The 26549-nt window shown below is 40.1% G+C and overlaps 2 protein-coding genes, 2 non-coding genes and 1 pseudogene across 4 annotated transcripts; 2 read left to right on the forward strand and 3 right to left on the reverse strand.

Annotated features, from left to right (window-relative positions):
* LOC140767062 (bifunctional aspartokinase/homoserine dehydrogenase 1, chloroplastic-like) lies at positions 1–13286 on the forward strand. Its single transcript, XM_073106824.1, has 19 exons — positions 1–159; positions 394–456; positions 2729–2796; positions 3296–3670; positions 4789–4877; positions 4952–5255; positions 6201–6253; positions 6354–6568; positions 6655–6742; positions 6818–6931; positions 7096–7194; positions 7351–7545; positions 8898–8980; positions 11437–11662; positions 11792–11937; positions 12128–12263; positions 12469–12552; positions 12631–12723; positions 12836–13286. Exons 1-19 carry the CDS (start codon positions 74–76, stop codon positions 13079–13081), a joined length of 2763 nt encoding a protein of 920 aa, XP_072962925.1. The 5' UTR covers positions 1–73; the 3' UTR covers positions 13082–13286.
* A 2289-nt stretch (positions 13287–15575) lies between these two features.
* On the forward strand, positions 15576–18782 carry LOC140766850 (probable ADP-ribosylation factor GTPase-activating protein AGD13; annotated as a pseudogene).
* A 2930-nt stretch (positions 18783–21712) lies between these two features.
* Positions 21713–22447, reverse strand: LOC140766853 (uncharacterized). Its single transcript, XM_073106514.1, has one exon. It carries the CDS (start codon positions 22445–22447, stop codon positions 21713–21715), a length of 735 nt encoding a protein of 244 aa, XP_072962615.1.
* A 3060-nt stretch (positions 22448–25507) lies between these two features.
* LOC140767915 (small nucleolar RNA Z152/R70/R12) lies at positions 25508–25609 on the reverse strand. Its single transcript, XR_012105641.1, has one exon. It is a non-coding gene; the product is annotated as a small nucleolar RNA Z152/R70/R12 (small nucleolar RNA).
* Positions 25610–25831: 222 nt separating this feature from the next.
* LOC140767914 (small nucleolar RNA R11/Z151) lies at positions 25832–25922 on the reverse strand. Its single transcript, XR_012105640.1, has one exon. It is a non-coding gene; the product is annotated as a small nucleolar RNA R11/Z151 (small nucleolar RNA).
* Positions 25923–26549: the final 627 nt, after the last annotated feature.

The following is a 26549-nucleotide window of genomic DNA, read 5'->3' on the forward strand; positions in this document are numbered from 1 at the left end:
AACTTAGAACCCTCTCGCTCTTTATCTCTCTTCTCTCTGCACTCGAAGTCCATTTCAACTCGCCGGATTCGAGATGAGGACTCTTGCGGCCTCGAATCCGTTATTTTGCTCCTCCTCTCTCTGCCGCCGTTCGAAAGATCCCTCCTTTCCGCTTGTTGGGTTCGTTTCTGCTGTCAGATTTGAGTTGTGCAGTCTTATTGTACGATTACTTATTTTTTATAGATTTCAGCACCAAGATGCTAATTTGATTGCATTCTCTTGTTCTACGTGTGGAAATCTGTTTTGGGTTTTGTTTTGTTTTGCTTTTAAGTTCAATTTGTCGTTGATTTTTGTTTCGATTAAGTTGTCTTGACGGTGTTTGATTTATGTTCCGTTGGTTGTTCATTGTTGCAGCCGAATGTTTTCACAATGCCAGCGGGGTTGCTGGAGCAGGGGCCTATTTGGGAATGCTTTGAGGTGAGAGAGTTTCTTCTGTTTTTGCTTGTTAAAGTTAGCTGTGAGATTGGGTCGAAGTAGTGGAGACCTGTTAAAGCTCTAAACTTGTTTGTTGAGTTGGATACTGAAGTTTGATGGGTTGTTTATCTGATTTCTCAAGTTCATTGGAACGATGAAAGTTTGTTTTGTGATAATTCTTGAAGTGCTTGTTTCAGACATTGTAAAAAGATAGATGTTCCCGTAGACGATAAGACATATTAGCCAGCTAAGTTCCTACCCTAACTCACTTAAGTTGAATTTTGATGTTATCCCCTTTATTGCCTGACTAACTGAGTTAGCCATATAATTCCTCTTTAGCTGTATGATTTTTTTTTTCTATTAATTGTCAAGACTCATCATACAGTTGCCATGAGGCCCATGACAAAAGTTTTTACTTACCACACCATCATTCTACCTGATGGAACCCTCCTCTCTATCTTGGGAACTGTTGTAAGGGGATAGCTATAAAAAGATATCAGTGAAAAGTTCAGCTCTTTTACATATAAGATCTTAGTTATACAACTACGACCATTTGCTTAACTTCACAACTATTCTATTTGATTCCATATTGGTTGGTCAGGTTCTCATTGGTTTATTCTTCATATACAAAAATCTCCGAAGGATTCAATAATTTGTACTTCATTTGGGTATAGAGATCTTATTATATCCCCTTTGGGCTTCATATTTGCGATATCTGTTTTCTTACTGTTTTCTTTCTTATAGGATTTTGTTTCATTTGGCAATTTGGCTTACTTTTGCTTTGCATGTTAAGCAACTTCCTCTTAAAAGTCTTCTTTCTTCTTTCTTCTTTCTTCTTTCCTTCTCAATCTTGAGAATCTTTGGAGGACTGCTCTTAGGTTGCGCAGGGCCCTAAGATGCACAATATGGATAGAGACACAGATGCTGCATGATATGGGCACAATGAGATGATAGATCTTGAAAAAATAGGATGCGACCCTTTTAGGACACAGCTAGTTGAATAAATAAATTAAGTATACATTTATACATATATTTGTGAATCTATTTATTAAGATGTAGTTTGTTAAAATATGTATTTTACACATTGCAATTCAATTGAATGTAATAAGAGTACTTTGCAGCAAAAGATGAACTAAATGACTTACATGTCCTCGTGAATGTTTTTATTTTTACAGATTGTAGAATATATCCTACAATAGTTAGTACATGAGAGAAATAAGTAATGTTTGTAGATGCACTCATTCTCTAATCTAGAGAGGATGGAAGATCTACTGCTGCCGTCTCCCACCGACATTCAGTAGTTAGGAAAGGGTGTCGAGTTGTGTTGTTATGTAAGGAATTGTACAGTGAAAATAGGAAAGGCTTTAGTGTAATGGGCTAGTGGATTTGGGCTAAACTATTAATCCTATGCAAAACCCGACTTGATAAGTCGTTGCTCACTAATTCTCGTGTGTGTGCTTCCCAACCTAGGCCTATATTTCTACCAATAAGATAGATGACTCATGTTAGGCTTGTTACTTTCCTAGGAATTTGACAGAGACAATTGATGCTAAACCGACAAATTGTGAGAAGCTCTAGTTCTTTCCAACGTTGTGAAAAGTGCCCGCGATATGTTGGCGCTCATGTGACCAGATAGCACAGATGCGTTATGCGAGTGCATATGCGGTCTAGTAATAAAAAATATCAAAAATAAGTTATACATTTTAAGAGAGAGAGTGGGGAAAAAGTAATAAAGAAATTTTTTAAGTTTTGAATTTTGAGTAAGTTAATACATTTTTTAAGTTTTTAGGTTTTATATGTGAGTAATTTTATTTTCTTATTTTTTTGTCATTTTTAGAATTTTTTTTGTAGTTTTAAATAATATTTAGAATTTTACGTAATTAAAAAATAGTCTGATCCGATACGAGTGGCCGATATTGCCAATACGTCTTGTTTTTTCGGATGACCAATACCGATCCCGATCTCGATACTGGGAATCTTGTGAGAACCACATTATGTATATGTGACCACTTTTTAAAACAATGGTTCTTTTTGGGTGCTATCAATTATGGGATCTCTCTACTAGTCCCATAGATAGGGAGAAGGTTTTGGATTGTGAAGATGGGCAAGTTATGTGGTCAAGTTACTTGTTGGTTTGAATTGCTTCCTTTTAGTAGTAATTAGTAGCTTCAAAATTTGTGCAACACAATTTCTCTTTTATACTACATTATTTTAATTTGATCAATTTTTTTTGTTGGATATATATAGCTATAATCTTGTTGTTTCTATTTTTCAGGATAGGATGTGTTTCTGAGACATTGAAGAAAGATGGTTTCAACAATCACATTTTTGCTTCAGTTGCTGGTAATTTTGCTTCCTGGGTTAGATGAGTTCTTTTTTTAAACTTTTGTTTGTAGGGCAACTTTTCTTCTTGAATCCTAACCAGAATTATTAGCTCTGTTCTGAGTAGTAGATTTGCCTTTTTGAACCTCTTATACCATTGTTCTTGTGAAATTATTTTCTTCTTTCATTCCTTGTGTTTTGGGTATCTCACTCCCACACCTCACCCACGCCCATTTTCTATGAAGTGTTATCTTGCATTCTTTTTTTTTTTTGACTCATTTGTATCCTTTTGTAGATAAATTGCAGTCTTCAGCTTTACAGCTTTAGTATTTTGATATTTCCAGAAGTTGGAAGTTATATACATATACTTTCTTATTGGGAACTTTCTTACTCTTATGGAGTAAATCACCATCTTCTAAAGTGATTCTTGATGGCAATTTGCTTCCTGCCTTAAATTACTATACAAGCCCCTAGAAAGGATAACTTAATTTGACTCTCTCTTACTTTGTTGTTCTTGCAGATGTTTCTCTTGAGCAAACTATAGAAAAGACTCATATTCCTAAAGGTGAAATGTGGTCTGTTCATAAATTCGGTGGGACATGCATGGGCACCTCCCAAAGAATTCAGAGTGTTGCAGATATAGTTCTTAGCGATCCTTCTGAGAAGAAGCTGGTTATTGTTTCTGCAATGTCCAAAGTTACAGATATGATGTATAACCTTGTTTTCAAGGCTCAGTCAAGGGATGATTCTTATATGTCAGCAATTGACGATGTTTTTGAGAAGCATATGTTAACTGCAAAGGAACTTCTTGACGGAGAGGATCTTGCTAGATTCTTATCTCACCTGCATAATGACATCAGTAACCTCAAAGCAATGCTTCGTGCAATTTACATAGGTGTGGAATTTTTCATACATCATTCTTTTCTTAAGGAACTGTTTTGCAACTGTAATTATATGGTCTGTCCAGCAGATGAAATCCATTTTATTGTTCTTGTTGCATACTGATTATAGTGATATCAATCATTTTTTTTTAACAATTATGCATTAAGTTGCTTTAATTGTGTAAGACAATCAGTATAATGTACATCTCTATTTTAGCTTCATCAATCTCCCTTCTTTTTATTGAACTATAGGTCCAAGATAATGAAAATACTCCCTCTCATTTATTTCTTGTCTATGAAGACTAATTCCTTCTCCATCTTGATGTCTCAGTATACTAAAACTCATTCAATATAATCCTTCTTAATCTCTTGGACCTACTTATTCTGAACATTTAGATTTTTAACTTTATTCTCCATATTTCTAGCCTAATGCTCCTTAAATGTATCAATTAAACAGTGCTATCAGCACACTATATGCACTGTGGAATCTTATTTATTTAATGCATCCAACCAGTGTAAACAAGTTGTGCTTAACACTGAATTTTGTTGTAGGAAATTCATTCTTTTCTCCTCCATACATTAGTGGTAGTTGTGCCATACATCTCTATAGTATCCATAATAGATTTATTATATATTTCTTTCTTGTTTAAATTCCACCACATTACTGGCAGTTGCTGATGTTATATTTTTTTTTGGAGATCGATGTGTATCTCAAATCTCCTGTTTTCCTGCAGTTCTTCCGATACCATTTTTGCTTTTTAAGTTCCTTAATCTAGTTTTAGCAGGACTCTCTCCTTTTTTTTCAATTTTATTTTTGGTAAACAAGCTTCCATTTGGCTCCTTGGTCTTAGTTGCTAGGTAAAGGACCAAAGGAGAGTCGCACAGTGCTGGAACTCTTCTTTTAACCTTTCCATCATACCTTAACTTTGCCACTTAAAATTTTTTTTTCTTCTAAGTAGTCATGCTATTCTCCTTTCCTGTTATAAAATGTAGAGTAGCTTGTTTGCGTCTAAGTGTAGTTTCCCTTTTCATCAAAGATCTTTTCACGTATTACTTCCTATCTAGTCTTTGTTTGGGCTAGATAATGACAATTATGATCCATGATTCCTGACATCAAGACAAAAATTTGCAGCTGGACATGCAACAGAATCTTTTTCAGACTTTGTTGTTGGTCATGGAGAATTGTGGTCTGCTCAGATGTTGTCATATGCCATAAAGAAGGTGCGCATAAACAGTTCTATACTGACTCCTGAATTTGAGGAACACTTAATGGAACATTTGCATCTATGATGCAGTCTGGAAGGCCTTGCAGTTGGATGGATACAAGAGATGTCCTAATTGTAAATCCCACTGGTTCCAATCAAGTAGATCCTGACTATATGGAATCGGAGAAAAGACTTGATAAGTGGTTTGAACAAAGGCCAGCTGATACAATCATTGCTACTGGCTTCATTGCTAGTACACCTCAAAACATTCCGACGACTTTGAAAAGAGATGGAAGCGACTTCTCAGCAGCCATACTAGGTGCTCTTTTTAGGGCTCGCCAAGTTACCATATGGACTGACGTTGATGGTGTATTCAGTGCAGACCCTAGAAAAGGTATCGTATTGTTCTTATTTATGCATGAATAATAACTGATAATTGATCTTGTGTATGTCGTTGTTCTTTGACATGTACTGTAATGAATTTAGATATGTTTTCATAAATGTTCTTATAAATTTAGTAGGCAGGGTATATAGGTATACTGCACACATGTGTCAATAATAACTAATAAGTAGGCAAATATAGTCTACTTTAGCTTCTTGTATGTATAAATTTTTACTATATATTTGTGTGTTCAAATGCATAGATATGCATGTGGATACATACCCATATATTGTACCCTCATACACATAAATGGTAAACGTCCATATACTGGTCTGTAAATTAAAATCTTTTGTTCTAGTTTCTTTCTACAGAATAAAATAATTGAGAAAATTATATTTTACCCTTCTATGGTTAGGTTTGAATTCACTTCACTCTACTTAGTTTTATCAATGTCATTTTACCCTCTTATGGTTATATCCAAACTGAAACTATTATTTTTTTCATCATATTTAACCTTATCATAGGTCGAATTTGAAAATACTTATTATGGACAAAGTTAGAAAGGATTAAATAAGCTTTCCAATGCATTTAAAATAATATCGATTGGATTTCAAATAACAAAAATATAATAAAAATATATATATCTATTCAATATATCTGTCATATCTTTTTTATCTGAAACCCGATTGATATTATTTTAGATGTACTAGAAAGCTTATTTATAATTTTTTACAACTTTGTCTCTAATGATAATCTTCAAATTAAACCTATAAGTTGGTTAAATATGTTGGAAAAGGTAACAATTACACTTAATCTAAACCACAAGAGGGTAAATTGATACGAATAAAACTATAGGGAATGAAATGAATTTAGACCTAATCACATGGAGGTAAAATATTATTTCCCTAAAATAATTTATGTATTTATATATTGCTAAATGGGTCTTCCTAATTGCAGTTAGCGAGGCTGTAATATTAAGGACTCTGTCTTATCAGGAGGCCTGGGAAATGGTAAGCTTTCCATAAATGATTATACAATTAATAAGGCTATAGATAAGACACATCTGTTGAATAAAATCTATATGCTCACTTGTTTCCCTTGGCTTTGCAGTCATATTTTGGGGCAAATGTTTTGCATCCGCGCACGATCATACCAGTGATGAAATATAATATTCCCATAGTTATTAGAAATATATTTAATCTCTCTGCTCCTGGGACAATGATCTGCCAGCAGCATGCCAGTGAAAATGGAGATAAAAGTAGCTTGGAGTCTTGCGTCAAAGCATTTGCTACTATAGACAAACTGGCTCTTGTTAATGTTGAGGGGTGAGATGCCATTATGAACTAGTTCATTGCATTTTAAACTTTCATCCTGCATGGACTACCGAGCTAGTTTTTTCAATTCTGTTCAGAACTGGAATGGCTGGTGTTCCTGGTACAGCAAGTGCTATTTTTAGCGCTGTGAAAGATGTTGGTGCTAATGTTATCATGATATCTCAGGTAATCACTAACTATTCTGGTCCTAATAACTTACCAGCACAAATTATCTCCCTGCTAACTAGAAGACTTGGTCAGGCTAGTAGTGAGCATTCCGTATGCTTTGCAGTCCCGGAGTCTGAGGTTGGAGCAGTTTCTGCCGCATTACAAGCTAGATTTCGTCAAGCTTTGGAGGCAGGGAGGCTTTCTCAGGTAATTGGTTTTAATTCTATTCAAAGTTCCAAACTTGTAATAGACAGATTTTAGGGGTTATATCTGGTTGTATAGAGTGTAAAATTGATCTGTTCTCCCCCTTCCTGTGTAATTTTGGTCTTTTATTTTATTTATCACGCGTTTACTTGGTAAACTCTCTTCAGGTGGAGGTGGTCCATAACTGTAGCATTCTGGCTACAGTAGGTCAAAAGATGGCAAGCACTCCTGGAGTTAGTGCTACTCTTTTTGATGCACTTGCAAAGGTATTTCTTTGTTGCTAGAAAAATTAATGATCTGTTTTTCACATTGGGAACCATTATTTAGAGCCCTGATATATAATCCTTATCATCAACAGAATTGTTTACAAAAACAGAATGATGATATCTTATTATTAACCTGCAGCTACAATGATCTTTCAGGCTAATATTAATGTAAGAGCAATAGCTCAAGGTTGCAGTGAGTACAATATCACTGTGGTACTAAAGCAAGAAGATTGCATCAGGGCTCTCAGGGCTGCTCACTCAAGGTTCTACCTCTCACAGACTACACTAGCTGTGGGTATCATTGGACCTGGGTTGATTGGTGGCACACTACTTGACCAACTTAGGGATCAGGTACCTAGAAAGTGTACCTTTTGCTTTCAGTTTGTTCTTGACCTTTCTTTTTGGCATATATTGTCTATGACAAAATCTGTTGTGCTGAGGAACTTCTCCATGTCCCTTTCTTGATCTATATCATTGTCAAGATAGTCAGTGCTTTGTACTTCAAACTATTTTAAACAATTTATACAAGGGTGGGCTGGCCTTTTCTTAATCTAAGTTCACTTTTAATCATGATTATCTAGATTTAACTAACAGAATGACATTTTTAAAAGAGCTAAATTATTTTGGTGGCAATTATGATATTTTTAAGAATGAATTATGGCATATTAAAAGTTTTAGTCATATATGTTTATATGAGTTTAGGATTTTAGTCAATGAAAGAAATTAATGTGAACTTCGTAATTATGATTTTCAGTGTTACGTTATTGGGTTTGAACTACTATTTGAAGGTTGGGGAATGACATCCATAGAAAGGTAGTCCAGAAAGAGTGGAAAGGCTTGACTATTCTAGCTTTGGTCTGAGGAGCGACTTTAAATTAAATGTGTGTTACGTGCTACATATCACTGCCAATGATAATAAATCTGTTATGAGTGCAAGTCCTTTTCATCACTGTTACAGACATGTCCTTTATCTGTTTTTTAGCCTACTTTTAGATTTGTTCCTGCAGAAAAATTGATCGATTTCATCCAAACAGATCTGATTTGGCAAACCCTTGAACATTGGTTATTATCAATTTGTGCAATGGAAGCAACCTTCCAATTTGACCACTGGCTATAATTTCTGATTCTGTTCAACCCCATTACTTCCCCAATACCTGATTCTGATGTAAGAACAATTTGCTATGATACCAATTTGTTGTAAACCCAAGGTTACATTCTAGCCAGTACTGTTCTGTTTTCTGTGAAACTATAAACCAGTACATCATTTAAGTGGACTGGGTCTATACATTATTGAAAATAGTATGATGTAAGTCAATGTTAACACTTTACACCAACCAGGTGGATGCAATTGTAGAGGGCTAGGATTCTGAAAATGGACTAGTGTTTCACAATATTAACTCATGAAATCTCCAGAAGAGGTTGCTTTTTCCAGATAAAGTACTGCAATACTTTTTTTTGTATCATCTAGTAATAACCTTGTATATATCTTCTCATATTTAGACTTTTATTTGCTACCATTAGGCTTCAAAATCCCTTTTATAAACTTTTATATTCATTCTACATTCAGTTACATGCGTTTTGGGGTAAAACATGTTCCTTGAGGTACCCGAATCTATGATTTATGTTGGGGGATTATATTTTATCTTAATTATTCCTTTTGCATAATGGTCTTTCTATATGAATCTGGTAAAGTTTCTCTGCAGGCAGCAGTTCTTAAAGAAAAGTTTAATATTGATTTGCGTGTCATGGGAATCACTGGTTCACGGACAATGATTTTGAGTGATGCGTAAGTTATTCCTTCAGTATGTTTCATTTATTTGCTTTTCTCTGATACATTATTGGAGTCAAAGTTGAGTTAAAAATATACTCATGCAAGTTCTCTTTTCCTTTCTTTCTTTTTTTGGAAGGATACTCATGTGAGTTTTCCGTTTTTCTTTTTCTTTTTTTATATCCTTTTCTTTTATGATTGCATAAGATCTGCTTGAGCTCATTGGGTGGGTCTGTTTTTTAAGAACCATAATTTCTTTCTTTCTATAAAAACTGCAAACAGCTAAGCTAGTAGAGGAAATGTAAGTTGACAAACTTTAGGATGTATATCTGCTAAGTAACATAGAGCCAAGCATTGCCTGGATTCAACTGCTTTCAGACCTTAGGCTAAGTTTCATTGAAGCCTATTTCTACAGTCTAAAATGAATTCTAGATCCATGACAGATGATCATCAAAGTTATTACATTATTATTTCCCACCCTCATCATATCTGTTGATTATGGTTGTAGTCTTCATTTGTTAACACATGATATGAACTTGGTTGGATTGGATTCATTCGCGGCACATAGGATTTGTTGGATTGAGCTTAGTTATCTAGTTTTGTTATTTACTTTTTGTAGTATTTGCTATTGTGGTTGGATCATGAACTTAAGTACCTGCGAAATATGGACCAGTGTTTTGAAAATCGGAAAAGGCGGCCGCCATGGCGGGGCGGTGCACCGGCCGCCCCGCCATTCGGTATGGCGCTCGCATAAGGCGGGCTGCCGCCTTGGCGAGTCGCCTGAGCGCCAAAAGGCGCTAGGTGGGCCGTTCACCCGATAAGGCGGAATGGCGGTTTGGCCCGCCAACCAGCCTTATCGGGTTACAAACGGGTATAGGGTCGGGTTATTATCCACTAAGATAACTAACTCATTAACCTTAATATAAAAACTCTCTTTTTCTCTCTCTCTCTCTCTCTCTCGCTGCTCTCCTCTCCCGAGTCTCGGCAGAGAAATTAGAAACCCTAAAGGGCCTAAATCTTCGATCCTCTTTAGCTCTCCCGTCCACGACCGCCAACGGCAAGCTCCAAGGTAGCTAAAGCGGTGGCTAGTGGCATCGTGCAGCAACAGCAAGAAGCGGACAAGTTGGCAGGGAGCGAGAATGGACGGCGAGAAGCGAAAGAGGTACGATCCTCTTTCCCTCCCTCTTTCACTCTCTCCCTCTCTTACTCTCTCTCTCTCTCTCACTCCCCCCTTTACAGTCTCACTCTCTCAATTGAGCAAATCGAATGTCCTTTTCTTTAAATCTGTTTTAATCAGTTATGATAGGCAATTAGACAAAATGACAAGTTAAAAGTCGACTAAATTAATTATTTGTTGGAGAAGAAATGCTTATAAAGTTGTAAATTAGTAATTATCTATTAATCACTTTATCCGTTGAAATGTTTTAATCTATTAAATGTTAATCACTTAGTAATTAGTCTATCAATTTGTTTGTCAGTAATTATGTAATGTATATTATATATATATTTTTATTTATTTTTATATTTTTATATTAAAAATGCTAAACCGTCTTGTCACCCGCCTTGTCACCCGCCTTGTCGCCCGCCTTCCGCCTAAGCGCTAGGCGGTGGGGTGACCGTCCACCATCCGCAGCTGCCTTTCAGAACATTGATATGGACTCAACTTATAAATTCGTTAATTAGGTCTAGTCTAGTCCATTAATTATTTTAGTCGAGTTATGACATATATCATGAACTTGAGTTCGACTTGGACCAGCCAAGTTACATTAGTTGATCAAGTACGAATCTTAGTCGGTTTAAGATTAATCTCTCTATATATACAGAGTGCAGATTTAATTTCATTATGAAGGATTATTTTGGCTTGATTTTACCGCCCCCTATCTCTCCCTCTCTCTTGGCAGCCGGTCACCACACCTCCCTCCTCTCTCATTACCAACTGTGCCACCTATTCCATTGGAATGGTTTCGATCAGCCCCTAATCTCCCTCTTCTCTTTTTCTTCGTCTACTTCAATCTATATTCTATTTTCATTATCTACAAACTAGAGAATTCTGCACGAAAACAGCCATCAAGGGCAACAATGGTGCAACCAAGCCAAGCAGATCCAACCACATTAATGCGGGTTGTATGAACAGACAAGTTCTGTATAATTTTGCGGTGATTTTTAGTTCATCATGGTAGTCTTATTTTTCTGAGTTTCTTGAGGTAATGGTTATTTACTAAACATTTTAATTTACTTAATTCTTATTCTTGTTGTTATGACTCAAGAGGCTATTAGAATTTAGAAGTTACTTTGACCTACCACTGGATTTCAATTAAAATACTTGTATGTCTACCCTCCTGATATGCTCTCTCTTTTGGATTTTGTTCTTGGTTTCTTGTTTATTTTCCTAGAGAATATACTTATATTTGAAAAGTACCCATCTGTTTCAACTTCAGTTCAAACATTCTAGTTATTTTATTATCCTTTTCTAGGGGAATAGACTTAACCAGATGGAGAGAGCTTCAAAAGGAAAAGGCAGAACAGGCTGACCTGGATAGATTTGCTCAACATGTGCATGAAAATCACTTTTTCCCTAACACAGTGTTGGTAGATTGCACTGCAGATACAAATGTTGCAAACCGTTACTACGATTGGTTACGAAAGGGGATTCATGTTATTACACCAAACAAGAAAGCAAATTCAGGGCCACTTGAGAGAGTAAAGTTTTCTTTGGCCAAAAATGCTTCATCATAGTCCGTTTGATTCTAGGAGAAGTTCCATTTACATTTTCTCCTAGCATCTATTACTTGTTGAAAAGGAGCTAACACTTTCTTTTGCAACGTATAGTATCTGAAATTGAGGACTCTACAGCGGTTATCATACACCCACTATTTCTATGAAGCGACAGTAGGCGCTGGCCTCCCAATCATCAGCACATTGCGTGGTCTTCTGGAAACCGGTGATAAAATATTGCGCATTGAGGGTATCTTCAGGTGTGTTTGTTGGACATATATCTAAGCAGCATTTGTATCAAGAAAATAGAATTCCTTTCATCGAGTTTCATTACATAAAAGTACACAGCACAACTGTTTGATGAAAATTAATGTAAGAAAAAAGCAAGCACTTTCATTTTGATAGCCTGACCTAACAATATTGAAAATTTTGTGAATGGTGATATTGCAGTGGAACTTTGAGTTACATTTTCAACAATTTTGAAGGAACACGGTCTTTTAGTGATGTCGTGGCTGAAGCAAAGGAGGCTGGCTACACTGAGCCCGACCCAAGAGATGATCTTTCTGGAACAGATGTTGCCAGAAAGGTGAACTCCTGTTGTTTCCTGATGCAAAGTAGTAGTTGTAGAAGAGTCAAGCTGGATGCCTTTTCTTCTGATCTATTGGTTTTGTTTGGTCAAATAGCTATCTTGCCAATCTGTTGGCTTGCCAAACTTTTCTTTGTTTCTTCTTACACAATAGTTGGTTATTTCTGAACAAATTATCAGTAATTTCAATTGTTGTCAAGTACAGGTTATTATCCTTGCTAGGGAATCAGGTTTGAAACTCGAGCTTTCTGATATTCCTGTGCAAAGTCTTGTACCAGAGCCTTTAAGAGTAAGTATATGCAGACATGAAGCTATTATGCTGTAATGCTAAACACACTGTTTCTGAAAGATGTGGTTCTATTCTTAGGCATGTTCATCAGCTGAGGAGTTCATGCAGCAGCTTCCATCCTTCGACAAGGATTTGGCAAAGGAACGAAATGATGCCGAGGCTGCAGGAGAGGTGAGCCAAAAAATAAAAATAAAATAATCTCAATGGTGTGTTGTGTCTACCATTTGTGGATGTTTCAAAGTTGACATCAATTGAACAATAATGAACTCTTTTCTATCTGAAGGTATTGAGATACGTCGGGGTGGTCGATGCAACTAATGAGAAAGGCCTTGTGGAATTGAGGAGATACAAGAAAGAGCACCCCTTTGCTCAGCTCTCGGGCTCTGACAACATCATAGCTTTCACTACCACAAGATACAAGAATCAACCACTGATTGTCCGCGGTCCTGGAGCTGGCGCAGAAGTTACTGCTGGTGGAATTTTCAGTGACATATTGCGGTTGGCTTCATATCTCGGCGCACCATCTTAATGGTCTATAAGCCATTCTGCTAATGATTTCTTACTCCCTTTTTCGAAGGTTATGTTGTCATTTTAGATGTCAAGAATTCTAACCTTGAGGTGTTAATCAATGTTGTCTATTCTTAGACTGCATAAATGTCAACTTGAAGAATACTTCATCAGTATGGAATTATCCAACGTCTTCCCTTTAGTGATGCACCTTTTCTGCGTGTAAATCTAGTGTTTTCTGTTTGAAATCTCTCATTTCCTTCTTCCTCCAACTCTTTCCAAAATCCAACATGCTCTTCTTTATCAACCAAACCGAAGCTCTTCTTCTTCAACCTCAATTCAAAAGTAACCCTTCTTCCGCAACCTCAATCCAAATTAAATCCTTCTTCCAAACACAATCCAATAGCTTTTGATGATAGTAGTATCAATAGTTATCAAACTCATCCTATGATAGATGTTAGATGTCATTGTGAAATTAAAACTGTTCTAAGGACTTTGTTTATAACAATTAATTTTGGAAGAAGATTTTTAGGATTATCAATTTCTAAGTGACTATAGCTTAATGTCAATTAATGACAAGCTTAGTTTCAGCTGTTGCCATTTATTTCTAAGCAGTTAAGTAACAAACTCTAAATTGTAAACATACAAACAACAACAGAAAACAGATTGAAAACCTTTGTAAGATACAAACATATACAAAGCAAAAAAATTGTCATTATATGAAAATAAATTATCTTAAACACAATACCTTATCTTTAACACATCTAAAACATATCTAGAACATCTAGATTTTCAATATAATACATTGTTTTAAACACATCCAAATAGCATATGAGACATAGTCCTAAACACCCAAAACACTAGACATTGTCAATGTATAAAGTAAAACACATTTAAACATCTAGACATGTTATTTATTTCCAGCTAACTCTTGAGTTCCCAAAACATCCTATCTACCATCTTATCTTCTCTGGGTACAATAAGATGTCTATGAAAACTTCTCAGCACTCTTTGGTTTCTTTACAATCATCTTTCTTCCCAATTGCATTCTCTCTTGATATCTAGTATTTAACTGCATTCTAATGCCATCTACTGTTATGAAGATTGGCTTATTACTGACATATTTTAAGATGACATTAAATACCTCACTTATGTTATTTATAATTCTGTCATACTTATTTCTAAGGCCTTGCCTAGATCTAGTCCAGCAGGCAGAGTTATCCTTCATCAACCAATTGTAGGCATCTTGGTTGTGAGACTTCAAGTCATCCAATTTTTTGAAGTTTATTTGTTGTATAAGTTGATGGCTACTTACATCACATCATTTTATTATTTTCCTTTGGATAACTTTTAAAATTTTATATATATATATATATGTGTGTGTGTGTTTAGCATAATATATGTGCTCTACTCTAGGCATATGCTCTTCAAAAGTCTACATCAGACCCTGTAATAATAGAAAAAATATTTAATTCTTTATTCTTATCAAGTGGAGATAGATAATTATATAAAGTACACATTTTGTCTATTAGGGATAAAAAAATTACCCATTATCCTCAAGCTTTCCAATCATAGCAAGTAAATTTAACAAAAATCATGTCCAACTATCATTGTAATTTGGTTCAGCTACTTATATAGCTAATAGATGCATCTAATTATTCTCATCCATCCCTACAGTATGTAATAGTTGTCTACCATATGGTCTTTTCAAATGACAAGTATCTAACCCAACTGTAGGTCTATATTTATCCAAAAATCCTCTAATTTGTGTGTCATACATAATAAAAAATCATCTAAACACTGGTTGCACATTCACAGTAGGCCTATCAACTTGTAACATGACCTTGCTTCTCTCCTAATTGTCTTCTTTATATAATTAACTTTCTAATATAGATTGTCAATTAGTTGCTCCAAAATTTCTTTTAAAAGCTATGTACTTATTGTTGCTGCATTCTTATAGACTTTTCTACATGAATAAGGATTTTTGAGACTTTTAATTTGATAAGTAAAGCCATATGATAAAAGTGATGGATGACATAAATTAACATCCTCTCTTGCATATAACAGTCGCTCTAGAAGACTCAATTTTAATAAATATATAAAACTACAACCTACAAATGGTGAAGGTAATAAAAAAGTAAAGAACACACTAGCATCATATTTTTAGTTGTCCTCTGATATGCTTATAGGAACCCATGCTCGCTAACCCTATTCATATAATAAAACCACCAAAAGCTGCATATGTATTCTAGGACCCATTTAATTGAGTGTAGCAAACGTAATACTGATAGATTTATACTCGATTAATTTTGACTTAACCATAACTTTTCCACCTATAAAATTTCCAAGCAGTTCTTTGATGGAGATGGTCACCCCTAGGAATCTTTCTCCTATACATGGTTGACTTTCGTTAGCATATTCACGAACTAGCTTCCGCTCCATGGAGTCATCTCACCTTTGAATGGTTGCTTTGTCACTAGCAAATTTTACTGGAAATACTAGGTGATGACAGAATGATGTTGACCATAAGTGCTGATGTTGATGTTGATAAAAATGTTGGAGTAATCCACTCATCTAATGTTAGGACCATTGTTGTCCAGGTTCAATCAGTGACATTAGATTAATGGACTGATGATGAAATTGAGTCCATGGTAGGGGTTGGTGGTAACTCTTATGCCAATGCAATCTATGAGGCCTTTCTTCCAGAAGAATTTTCTAAGCCTAATCCAGACTTAAGTTATGAGGAACTGGCAAATTTTATCAAGTAAATGTTAATTGGCATATTATTATTCTCTCAAAAAAGAAATAGAGCGAGTGGTCATGCACATCCACTCTTATAATCTTCTAGGTCAAAGTACGAACTGCAGAAATTTCTGAAGCCAAGTTTACAGTTAGTTCCCTTAAAGAACTCCTCCCAATCTTATAATGGCGGTATGGACAATAGTTGTGGTTCAGGCAGCAAGATTACAGTAAGATACTACTATATATCAATAACTTCCTAGTTCTATGTCGTTGGATGTTTTAGAAGTCTTATATACAATTGATGTGCTCTGATGTAACTCGCATGAAAACATTGTTGTAGAGTGCTAGGTTGAGTTATGATGTCTTCCATTTTTTCACTATAATCATTCTGTAGGTCGACATAATCGTTCTATTCTAACTGGTTCCCAAGTAGAAATGGTGGAGTTCATTGGAATTCTTAAGGTTAAAGTGTTAAAAGGAACTGAACTAGCTATCAGTGACGAAGCAGTGATCCTTATATCGTTTTGACTCTTGGGCAATAAGTAATTTTTTGTCTATTTGAATTGATCTATAAAGTGTTTCAAAAACTATGTTTTTCAATCAATCTTGAGACAAAATTTAATGGAAAGAAAAAGAAGGAAATTTGTAGCATTTTGATGTTGAAGCTGCGTTGCTTTCTTCGTTTCTTTGGATAATATGTTCTTTTTTAGATTATGTTTTGCATTCCCAAGTTTGACAAGATCCCATTTGCAAAGAGTATAAACCACTATCATCATGAGCAATTTAAATCCTGTTTGGAATGACGAGCTCAAAATAGTACAGGCCTCTAAAATTGGTATGTCTATATAAATAACTGTTTGTCTTAAGTTTTTATTTTAATCATTCATGAGCCCAAAAACTACATATAAGCTGGATAAAGCGATATAGAGGCATTTTAAGCCCCACTAAACTTTTAGCTGTCTAGTCTAGGCTTTAAGTCATATGTGTTATTGAACAATTGCTTCAAATCAAACGTTGTCAAGACCTGCTCTAAGCTATTGCGTTGCCAAGCTGTTCTTCTAAGCTAACTATACTGTTGAGTCATCAACTGAATCGAGCCAAGCCAGCAAAACCACCAACCACCAAACAATTTGGTTTACAATTAGTTCCCTCAAAGAGAGATTATATTCTGCCACCATATTTCATTATGAGAAACCAGATACATAAGAAGTCGAAAGACCAATTCTACTATCTCGAACACTTCCATATCCCTATCTTACATATATATTAGTTACGAACAGTAGTAATTGCGAACAGTAATTGCTTTGGTTTCTCTTTGTTTCTCTAATCAGCAAGTGTTCGATTAAGATGTGCTCTTGGCTGACGATTTAATGGATGACGCTGAGATCGATCTCCGGCCGATGGTCACAATAGTCATGGCATTTTCGACGACTCTAACCTACTTGCAGACATGTAGATTGGCAAATGACTGCAATCAAAAGACAATGCCCTCACAAAAGATGGTACAATTAACATAGTTGATGGTGAAGTTATACGAGATGTATTACTAAAGCCGGAGAATGTCCACACTAGAGAAATAAACTTAGAACTAGAATGGATCCCTCTAAATCAATAATTTGGTTTGAGTCTAAGTACGACAGGCTAGCTAGCCCCATTTTTTAGTCATTGTTTAAATAGTTTGAACTAGGCTAATAACACTTAGTGTTTGATTATAAACTTGGCTAAAAATATAATTTTTATTTTTAATGTATGTAATGTAAAAAGAGAAAAAAAATGTTAGTTTTAAAAATAAATAAAGAGTTATTTGCATCATAAATTAAATTAAGTTTTGATTTTGTCAAACTACTTATAATATTAAAATTATGTTTCTTTTTTTTTTTTTTTGAAATCAGAGCTTTATTAAGCTGACCTAACCCCTGTAGGGGGAGCAGGCCTCGACTGTAAGCCGAGTACACAGGTCTGGGGGATTGGGCCCTCAAGGCTCATCAAAACAGATTTAGACTCACATTTACCCTGCTTTGCTGCCTAGTCGGCAACGAGGTTTCTTTCATGTAAAACATGCACAATCTATAGTTTAAGAAAGAGCTTCCCCGAGCAGCTCACTTCGTTCCTTAAGATTTGGACCAATTCGAGTGAGTTAAACTCTATCTCCACCTGGCTAAGCTCACTTGCCAATCGGAGCCCCAATCTTAGGGCCCATCCCTTAGCAATGATCACCGAATCACCTTGCATGGGCTCCCATGCAACTTTCAGGAGTGTGTCCTTCTCTTTTGATAACCACTCCTGCCCCTTGGTGGTCCCCCTCCCTGAAGACGTCGTCTAACGTTCTAAACTGTTATCCTTAGTCCCTAAGCTGATATCTATCTACATTAAATATAGGGAGATTTTTTTCAATTATTTATTACCAAAATACTTTATTAAATATTCAAATTACCATCACCTACACATTAAATATTAAATGTATTTTTATTCTAAATTTACATACTTTACAAAACAATATCATTCTATTCTTAATTTTTAGTAGCAATAAAGAGTTCTCTAACAAACTTTTTCTTTTTCACCTCTTCAATAAAAGTAGTTTTATAAAAACTCTATTTCTATATTATCACTTTTTTTTTTTGAGTGCAAAGAGCTGAGATCAGCTATTTATTGATTTTTGCCGCCACGTGTCGGTGTCGGCGGTTAAAAGCTTACATAATTCCGGTGGAGCGTTGCTTAGGCGCTCCACCTGGCAGTATCCCGAAGCCACATTGGCCCTGGCTGCTGCCCAGTCAGCTGCCGAGTTGGCTTCTCTCCCTACGTGGGATAACCGGACCTCGCCAACGCCATTGGCGAGCTCTGCACATTCGCGCGCCAGGTTGCGGACCCGCCATGGCCCGAGCTCCGACTGCTACACGCATCTGATGGCCTCGGTGCAGTCCGACTCGATCTCAAGCCGAGAGCCTCTTCTCACCATCTTCAACGCCAGTCTAATGGCCTAGATTTCCGTTTGTAGCGCCGAGGTACCCGGGCACGGCTCCCATCCCGCCTGAAGGAACTCCCCGTCGGTACTTCGAAATATGGCCGCTGCTCCGCCTTGATATGCGCCTGCTTTCAGTGCTCCGTCGGTGTTGGCTTTGATCCAGCCCGTCTCCGGTGGTACCCAGGGCTTCCTTATCTTCCTCGGCTTCGGGTTCTTCTGTTTGTTTACGCACCGGTACTCCTCCGCCATTTCGACCGCGGCCCGGACCACGGCTAGCTCCGGCGTCCGCTTTCCTCTAAACACCACTCCGTTTCTGCTCTTCCACAGTGACCACAGAGTGCAAGCTATCAGCCCTTTGGCCCGTCCATCCTTCTCCGCACTGACGTTCCACGCTTTCGTGATCCATTGTTGGTCGATCTCCGCTGTCTCCATCCTCTCCCTAGTGCCCAGGGTTTTCCAAACCTCCCTACTGTATCTGCATGCGAACAGGAGATGCTTGCTCGTCTCGGTGAACAGGCCGCACATGGCACACAGATCCTCGGGGCCAACGTGAAGGTAGTGGAGGTACGCTCTGGTTGGGAGTCTACCCCACAAGAGCTTCCAGCAGAAAACTCTGATCCTCGGAGCCACCTGTAGGCGCCAGAGGTTACTCCATCCTGGCCATAGTTGGCTGCTCTGAGGGAGCAGGGACTGGTATATCGCCTTCACCGAGGGCGTCCCCCTTGGGTGCGGCCACCAGATCCATCTGTCCTCGCCGGTGGCGGCACCCATGGGGAAATTTGCGATCTCGTAAGCCAGCTTCGTTCCTACCTCGCTGACCAATCTCCCCGGAGTCCATTGATCGTCACCGGTGAGGTTTGCCACACTTAGGTTTTCTGCCATTAGCCTAGGTGCCAGGACCCTTGGCTGTCTGGACCATGGGACCTTATGCAGCCATGGATCGAAAGCGGCACGAGTGTCTCTGCCGTTCCCGATCATCACCCTACAACCCATTCTTAACTGAGTAGCTATTTTGGTGAGAGCTCGCCACATCCAGGATTGGTGCTGGGTCTTCGTGGTCTCCCACGGGTGTAGCCGCCCGTATTTGGCCTGCATGATAAGAATCCATGGCGCCTGCTCCCTGTTTAGCATTTTGAACACCAGCTTACCAAGGTGGGCGGTTCTGGCTTCTCGAAGTCGTCGGACTCCGAGCCCGCCCTGGCGCTTGGCCTGCGTCACCTGCGCCCAGTTCATCAGGTGCAGGCCGTGGCCGTCCTGGTTTTTCCATAGAAATTGACGGGCTTTCTTTTCTATTTCCTCCAGTACTCCGTCGGGCACCCAGGTGCTGCCTAGCTAGTAAGACGGGATCGCTAGCAGCGCCGCCTTGATCAGCGTTAGCTTGCCAGCCTGGGAGAGTAGCGACCCTTTCCAGCCCGCGAGCCTCTTTCCGATCCTCTCCACCAGCTCCAGATGCTCTTTCACCTTCACGCGCCTCCCAGAGATGAGCACACCGAGGTATTTGAATAGCATGCCGGCCACCTTCAGCCCGAGCTGCACACTGAGCTGGCTGCCTTCTGCAACTCCGATCCTGTTGGGCAGATACAGCTCCGACTTGCTGTAGTTCATCCTCTGGTTTGTGATGATCTCATACTGTCTCAGGCTCTCGAGGATGATGTTGGCGTTCTCCGGCGAAGCTTCCAGCATGAGCAGCAGGTGCGTCAGCTGCACTTCTCTGACCCGGTAGCCTCGCAGAAGGCCTCGCGCCGCCTTCTCGTTGATGAGACCCGACAGCACTTGCGAGACGATGATGAAGAGGTAGGGGGAAAGCGGATCGCCTTGTCTCGGGCCACTCCTGGGGGTGATCCAGGTGGTCGGGCACCCATTTATCAGCAAGGCAAACCTGGGGGACGCTATGCACGCCTGCACCCAGTTGCACCACCGAGTAGGGAAACCCATCCGCCGGAGCGCACCCACCACCGCCGGCCACCTGACCCGATCATAGGCCTTCTCCATGTCTATTTTGATCATCATAATGGGTTGGCCGCTCTTATCCGTGAGCATGGAGTGGGCCACCTCCTGGGCAGCCAACGTGTTGTCTTCTATGCTTCGACCGGCGACGAAAGCCGCCTGCTCCGGGCCGATAATTTTGGCCAGCACCACCTTGAGTCTATTTACCATGACCTTCGCAATAACCTTGTAGATGACATTACAGAGTGCGATCGGTCTATAGTCCGCCACCATTAGGGGATGCTCCTTCTTCGGGATCAAGGTTATGAATGTATCACCCCATGCTTGAGGCATGGCCTCGCTGCTGAAGAAATGACCGACGGCCCGACAGAGGTCTTCACCCATGGTGTTCCAGTACTTGATGTAAACTTCCGCTTGGATTCCGTCCGGGCCAGGGGCCTTCCCTCTCGGCAGGCTCCACGCCGCTTCCTTTATTTCCTCAGCCGTTACCGGCCTCGCAAGATCAGACGCTTCCTCTGTCGAGATGGAAGGCAGTGCTGGCCATTCCATCCTGCAGGGGTCTGCCTCTTCCGCTTCTCCCCAGAGCCGTTGGTAGAAGGATGTGAAACAATGGATCACTTCGGCCTGCTCTTGAACCCAGCACCCATCGTCGCCCTGGATGCCTGCAATCATGTTGTGACGGCGTCGCAAGGTAGCCGAGATATGGAAGAATTTCGTGTTTCTGTCACCTTCCTCCGTCCACCTTAAGCGGGATCTTTACAGCCATTTTATGTTGAGTTGCCGGTTTAGGGCTATCTTGCAGTTGTAGAAGCTCCTCAGGCTCTGCTGGCCCGCCTCCAGCAGCAGGCCGTTGGCATCTAGCTCCTCGAGGTCAGCCAGCTTCTGGTTTGTGTCCTTTAGCCGTCTCTCCACGCTCCCCACTGCCACGCGATTCCAGGTGCTCAGGCTTCTCCTCAGCTCACTCAGTCTGTGGGAGAAAGCTTGCATTGGGTTACCGCCAGCTCACCGCTTCCAAGAGTCTTGGATGACGTGCTGGCATTCCTCATATTCCATCCAGAGGAGCTCAAACCGGAATGGTCGCTTGCTCCTCATTGATCCCGCCGGCACCGTGAGGAGCAGCGGTGCATGATCCGAGGCGCCCCGGTCTAGATGCTGGACTTTGCTCTCCGGATGATCACTGACCCACTCAGTGTTAGCCAGGGCTCTGTCAAGCCGGATCCAGATGCGGCACGATCCTTGTTGGTTGTTACACCAGGTGTATGGTATACCCTCGAAGCCGAGGTCGCACAGCCCCGTCTCGTCCACAAACCGCGCAAAAGCCTTCCCTTTTGGCCCGAGGGCGACCACCCCGCTGCTTCGCTTCTCCTGAACGGAGAGGAACGCGTTAAAATCTCCCATGATCGCCCACGGCATGTTGATGGCCGCGATGTTCTTCAACTCCTCCCAGAGATCCTGCTGCCCTTCCAGAATGGTGCTAGCATACACGGTGGTCCATATCCAGGTTTGTTCGGTCGTAAGGGTGATCGTGAGGTGGGCAGCATACCGAGAGACAGCAGCCACATCAACCCACCCTATCTCCTTTTTCCAGATGACCAGGATGCCTCCTGCTCGGCCTTGCGCCGGAATGGCAAACCACGCCCAGCCTCTGCCAATCTTTTTGGCCACCTGCTCGGCTTCGATCCAGCTTGTGTGTGTTTCGAGCAACACCAGCATATCCAGGTTATGATCCCGGATCATAACTCTACATCAGTCGAGTGCCTCTTTCTTACGGGCACCTCTGCAATTCCACACTAAGGTTTTTAACATTGATAAACCTTGAAGTATGGTTTGCCGGCCGCCGGTCAATGAGTCCGGCCCCTCTTGGAGGTGGGCCTGACCGCTCCACCACCGTCTGTGTTCTCGTTTGCTAGTGCCAGCTCTAGCTCCATACCTCCTTGGGCTTCCGTTCCATGGTTAGCCACCAGCGCCACCTGCAACTCCCGCTCCTCGATTTCCATATCCTTCTCCTCTCGGTCCGCGAGCAGAAGGCATCGCTTGACTCTGGCCGCTGTTTCCTCGTGTTTTCCCGACGGGCTTGTTTGATGCACGGAGGGGGGGGCGAAGCCGGCAGAGGCAAGTCCATCTTGGACGAGCTGAGGTGGATAGTCGCTGGAGTTCCAGCTCGCTCCTCCATGCCGTTTGGAGGTTTTTACGTAGGCCGACCGTTGCATCCGTCGGTCTCCCGAGCCAAGCCGTACTGTAATCCCTTGGACAACAGCCGTTCTTCCCATTTCTTCGCCGGCACGTGTCTGGGTTTCCTCTCTGCCGTCCAGTTCCATCCCTTCTGGCATTGATTGTTCCTCCACGGTGTTAACTACGGGTTCGTCCTCCCGTACTGAGTTCAGTTTCGCTCCAATAGCGTGCTTCCTTCGCCCGGGCCCCGCATCTCGCTCTTTTAATGCGGCTCCTTCGGACGTGATTGGCGTAGCGTACGGCGGGTTCTGATTGGCTCTTTCCTTTCCTTGATTGGGCTCCAGCGTCTTCTTCTTCTTCTCTACGTACTCCGCGTTTGCATGCAGCTCCTGAGGTCGACCTTTCGAGCGCTCGGATCCTGCACCTTCCTCCGCCTTCCGACTGGTACTGGCCTGGTGATGGTCTGTGCCATACTTGCCTGCACTTCTTTCCTTTCCGTGGCTCGAGTAGCTCTGTGCGAACAGGTTCCTTCCTCGAGGCTTGCTTTCCCCGTCCTTTTTGCCCATGGAAGCCTGCTCTCTCCCATCCTTCGCCGGGGTACCGGTTGCGTAACTAGGTCTCCTTCCTTTCTGATTAGCCTGCCATCTGGGCTTCCTGTGCACGGTGCACCATGGCCCATAATAAATGCTGTCTTCTTCCTTTGCGTCCTTTTCCTGGATAGGGTTTGAGTCTTGCTGTTCACCGCCTCCCTCGCCGGCATTCATCTCCGGCACCTGGACACCTTGGTCTTTATCGGTGTAACCACACTCTGCCTCCTTGTGCCCTATCCTTCCGCATTTAAAGCATATTTTTGGAATGCTTTCATACTGCACACTTTGGTCCACTCTTTCATCCTTTTGCCCGAGCCATACCGCTGTTTTCAATGGTTTGCTGAGATCTACCTCAATGCACACCCAGGCAAATCTACTTCTGGAGTGATCTAGGGTGGTTTCATCTACCCGCAGGGGTCGGCCGAAGAAGGCAGCCACCAGGATGAGGGCCTCCAGTTCCCAGTATTCCTGCGGCAGGTTGTGGAGCTGGATCCAAACCGGCGCCGTAGTGAACGCCTCCGGGGATGGCCGGAAGTTATTGCGCCAGGGAATCAGGTTAAGGACTTGGCCTTGGACTGTCCATGGACCATTGATCAGGACGTGGTCGAGATCCACCTCCTTTTCGAACCGAAATACGTAGTAACCATCCGCAATATCTGAGACTGAGAATCCTTCTATCCCTTCCCATAGCTTAGCTAACCTTGATTTCAGCCAAGCCATCTGTATCCCCTTGCCCAAGAATCTGCCAAATAGGGTTAGCTTCCACCTATTCCGGCATTGCTCCAGCACCTCTCGGTCGATCACCACGCTGTCTTCCAGCTGGTTGCGTATTTTAGCCAAAATTTTCGCCGAAATAGTGCCCGATTTCACTGTTGACTTCCTGCTCCCTACCGCTACGGAGGCCCAGGATGGCTTGCCCTCCCTAGGAGTTCTTTTGCCGGCAACTGGCTGAGTTGTTTCCTCCGACTCCGACACCTTTGATGATGTTGCTCTTCTTTGGTGCACATCTTCTCCACCCGTAGTCGCCATTTTGATACCTCACGGCTCCAACAAGAGGCGAGTTGAAGTGAACCAGAAAACTGGAGAATTCGATATTTCTATATTATTACGTTAAAATACTTTTTTGATGAAGAGGGTATTAGAACAATGAATGATCATAAAACATTTTCTTCTTATTGTTGTTTTCCACCATAAAAGAAATTCCACGATGTTAGGAGTGAACAGATATGCCTGCTTTAATGTAAGTAACAGTGACTGAAAAAATCCCTATATACAAGTGATAGTGACTTAAAAAATCTATATTTAAATTAGGTATTATGACAACTAACAAATAAAGAGATCTATCTGCTTTTAATCTGAGGATATATCTTCAAAGTTAGGGCGGGAGTAATTTTGGTATGTTTAAATAAATTTGTGTAAGATTCCAAAGTAATTATTACTTATATTCTCTCATCTTTCTCATTCTATTTGGTTATTAAACATAATTAGGAGATTTCTAACCAAGTTATCAAGCTCAGCCACAGCTTTAAACTCAAATTTACAATTTCTTTTTACTATTTACTATGATATTTAATAAAATAAATTATAAATAACAATTTATAGTTCATCTATACTTTTTTTTAAAAAAAGAAAAACCTAATGGTATAGAATAATTGTAAAAAATAATTTATAATATCTCTCTTTTCTTCTGGAAAATACTCATATTGTATAGGTATACCCAGAATATCGATCTACCATTTAATTCCCACTTCTCAAATACAAAACAAATCAAAATAAACGCTTGCAAGATTGCAATTTAGTATTTCAGAAGCTTAGATTAAATTATATTCGGTTAGAAATTATACAATTTGTTTCTATGATTTCGTTAAGATATATATTATAAGAGCTTTATTCATCCAAGCCGACCAAATTTTACTTCCATTTTCTATTTTAATCGAGGTTAAATTCTTTTCTAGATCTGTTCAAGTTCTTAAAAAGAAAAACATGGAATTTATAGAGAATATGAAGCAGAGAAGGAGGAAGGGGGTTTGGATCGAATGCTCAGTGGAAGGAGAAGTCGTTTGATTGGTGAGAGAGGCTCACGGTGATCAATTCATCACCACTGCCCACACCTATTTCATCAAATCATCATAGCAATTCTCAATCCAAACTTTGCCCTAACTTCGTTCTTTCTCTTCGAATCAAAAACAAAAACATCAACAAAGTTTGAAGAACAGATGAACAAGAAGAAACATTGCTTTTCCAATGTATTAGCCTGCCCAGCCTATGAAAAGCAAAAGAAAGATCCGAGATTTCAACAAAAAATTACGATAAAACAAGAAGAAAAAAAGAAGAATCCAAGTTTCAAGAAAGAGAAAGAGGGCTTCAGTGTGTGTAACAACAAGATTCAGATCATCGGCACGCTCACTGAAATCCGCTAAGATCTCTGAGAGATCAATCATCATAAGCCGCCGCTAATATCTAATACCACACAAAAACAAAGAAGATTGATGGATAAAAGATGCTAGGGTTTAGGGTTTGAAGAAATTTGGGAACGAGTAGGACGCAAGGGTGGTACTGAGAGTGGGTAGCGATGCGGGCCGGGCGTTATATAGAGTAGTTTTGCCAGTGGAACGGCGGCGTTAGGGTTAGGGTTTAGGTGATGCGAAGTTTGAAACCCTGTGTGTGAACTAATCTTGGCCGTCCAATGGAACTGATATTTTTTATAGGGTTTCCAACTTCTTCTTTTCTTTCGAAGTCACTTCTCACTAGAATGTGCTGCTATAAAATGGTTGAGTTTGGATCCAAATGCTAAATGGGTTCTCTAGGTTTGGCGTGTGGGTTCAAACTAGTTCGATGCAGGTTGATCTATGTAGATTGATTCGGGCAATCATTGGATATGGGTTAACGTATCGATTTCATATATTTAACAGTTCTAATCATGCCCCAAATAAAATTTAGGAATAGTAAAATTTGAGGGAGTATGATCGGAGCTCGCACACAAGGTGAACTAGCGAGTGAATCCCAATAGGCACCGGTCTGACCATATTAGTACCGTGAAACTCTAATATAATGGTTAATAGGTATATAGCTAATGA

This window comes from Typha angustifolia, chromosome 9 (assembly GCF_048772165.1).
Source record: "Typha angustifolia cultivar Huaian chromosome 9, ASM4877216v1, whole genome shotgun sequence".
NCBI lineage: Eukaryota > Viridiplantae > Streptophyta > Magnoliopsida > Poales > Typhaceae > Typha > Typha angustifolia.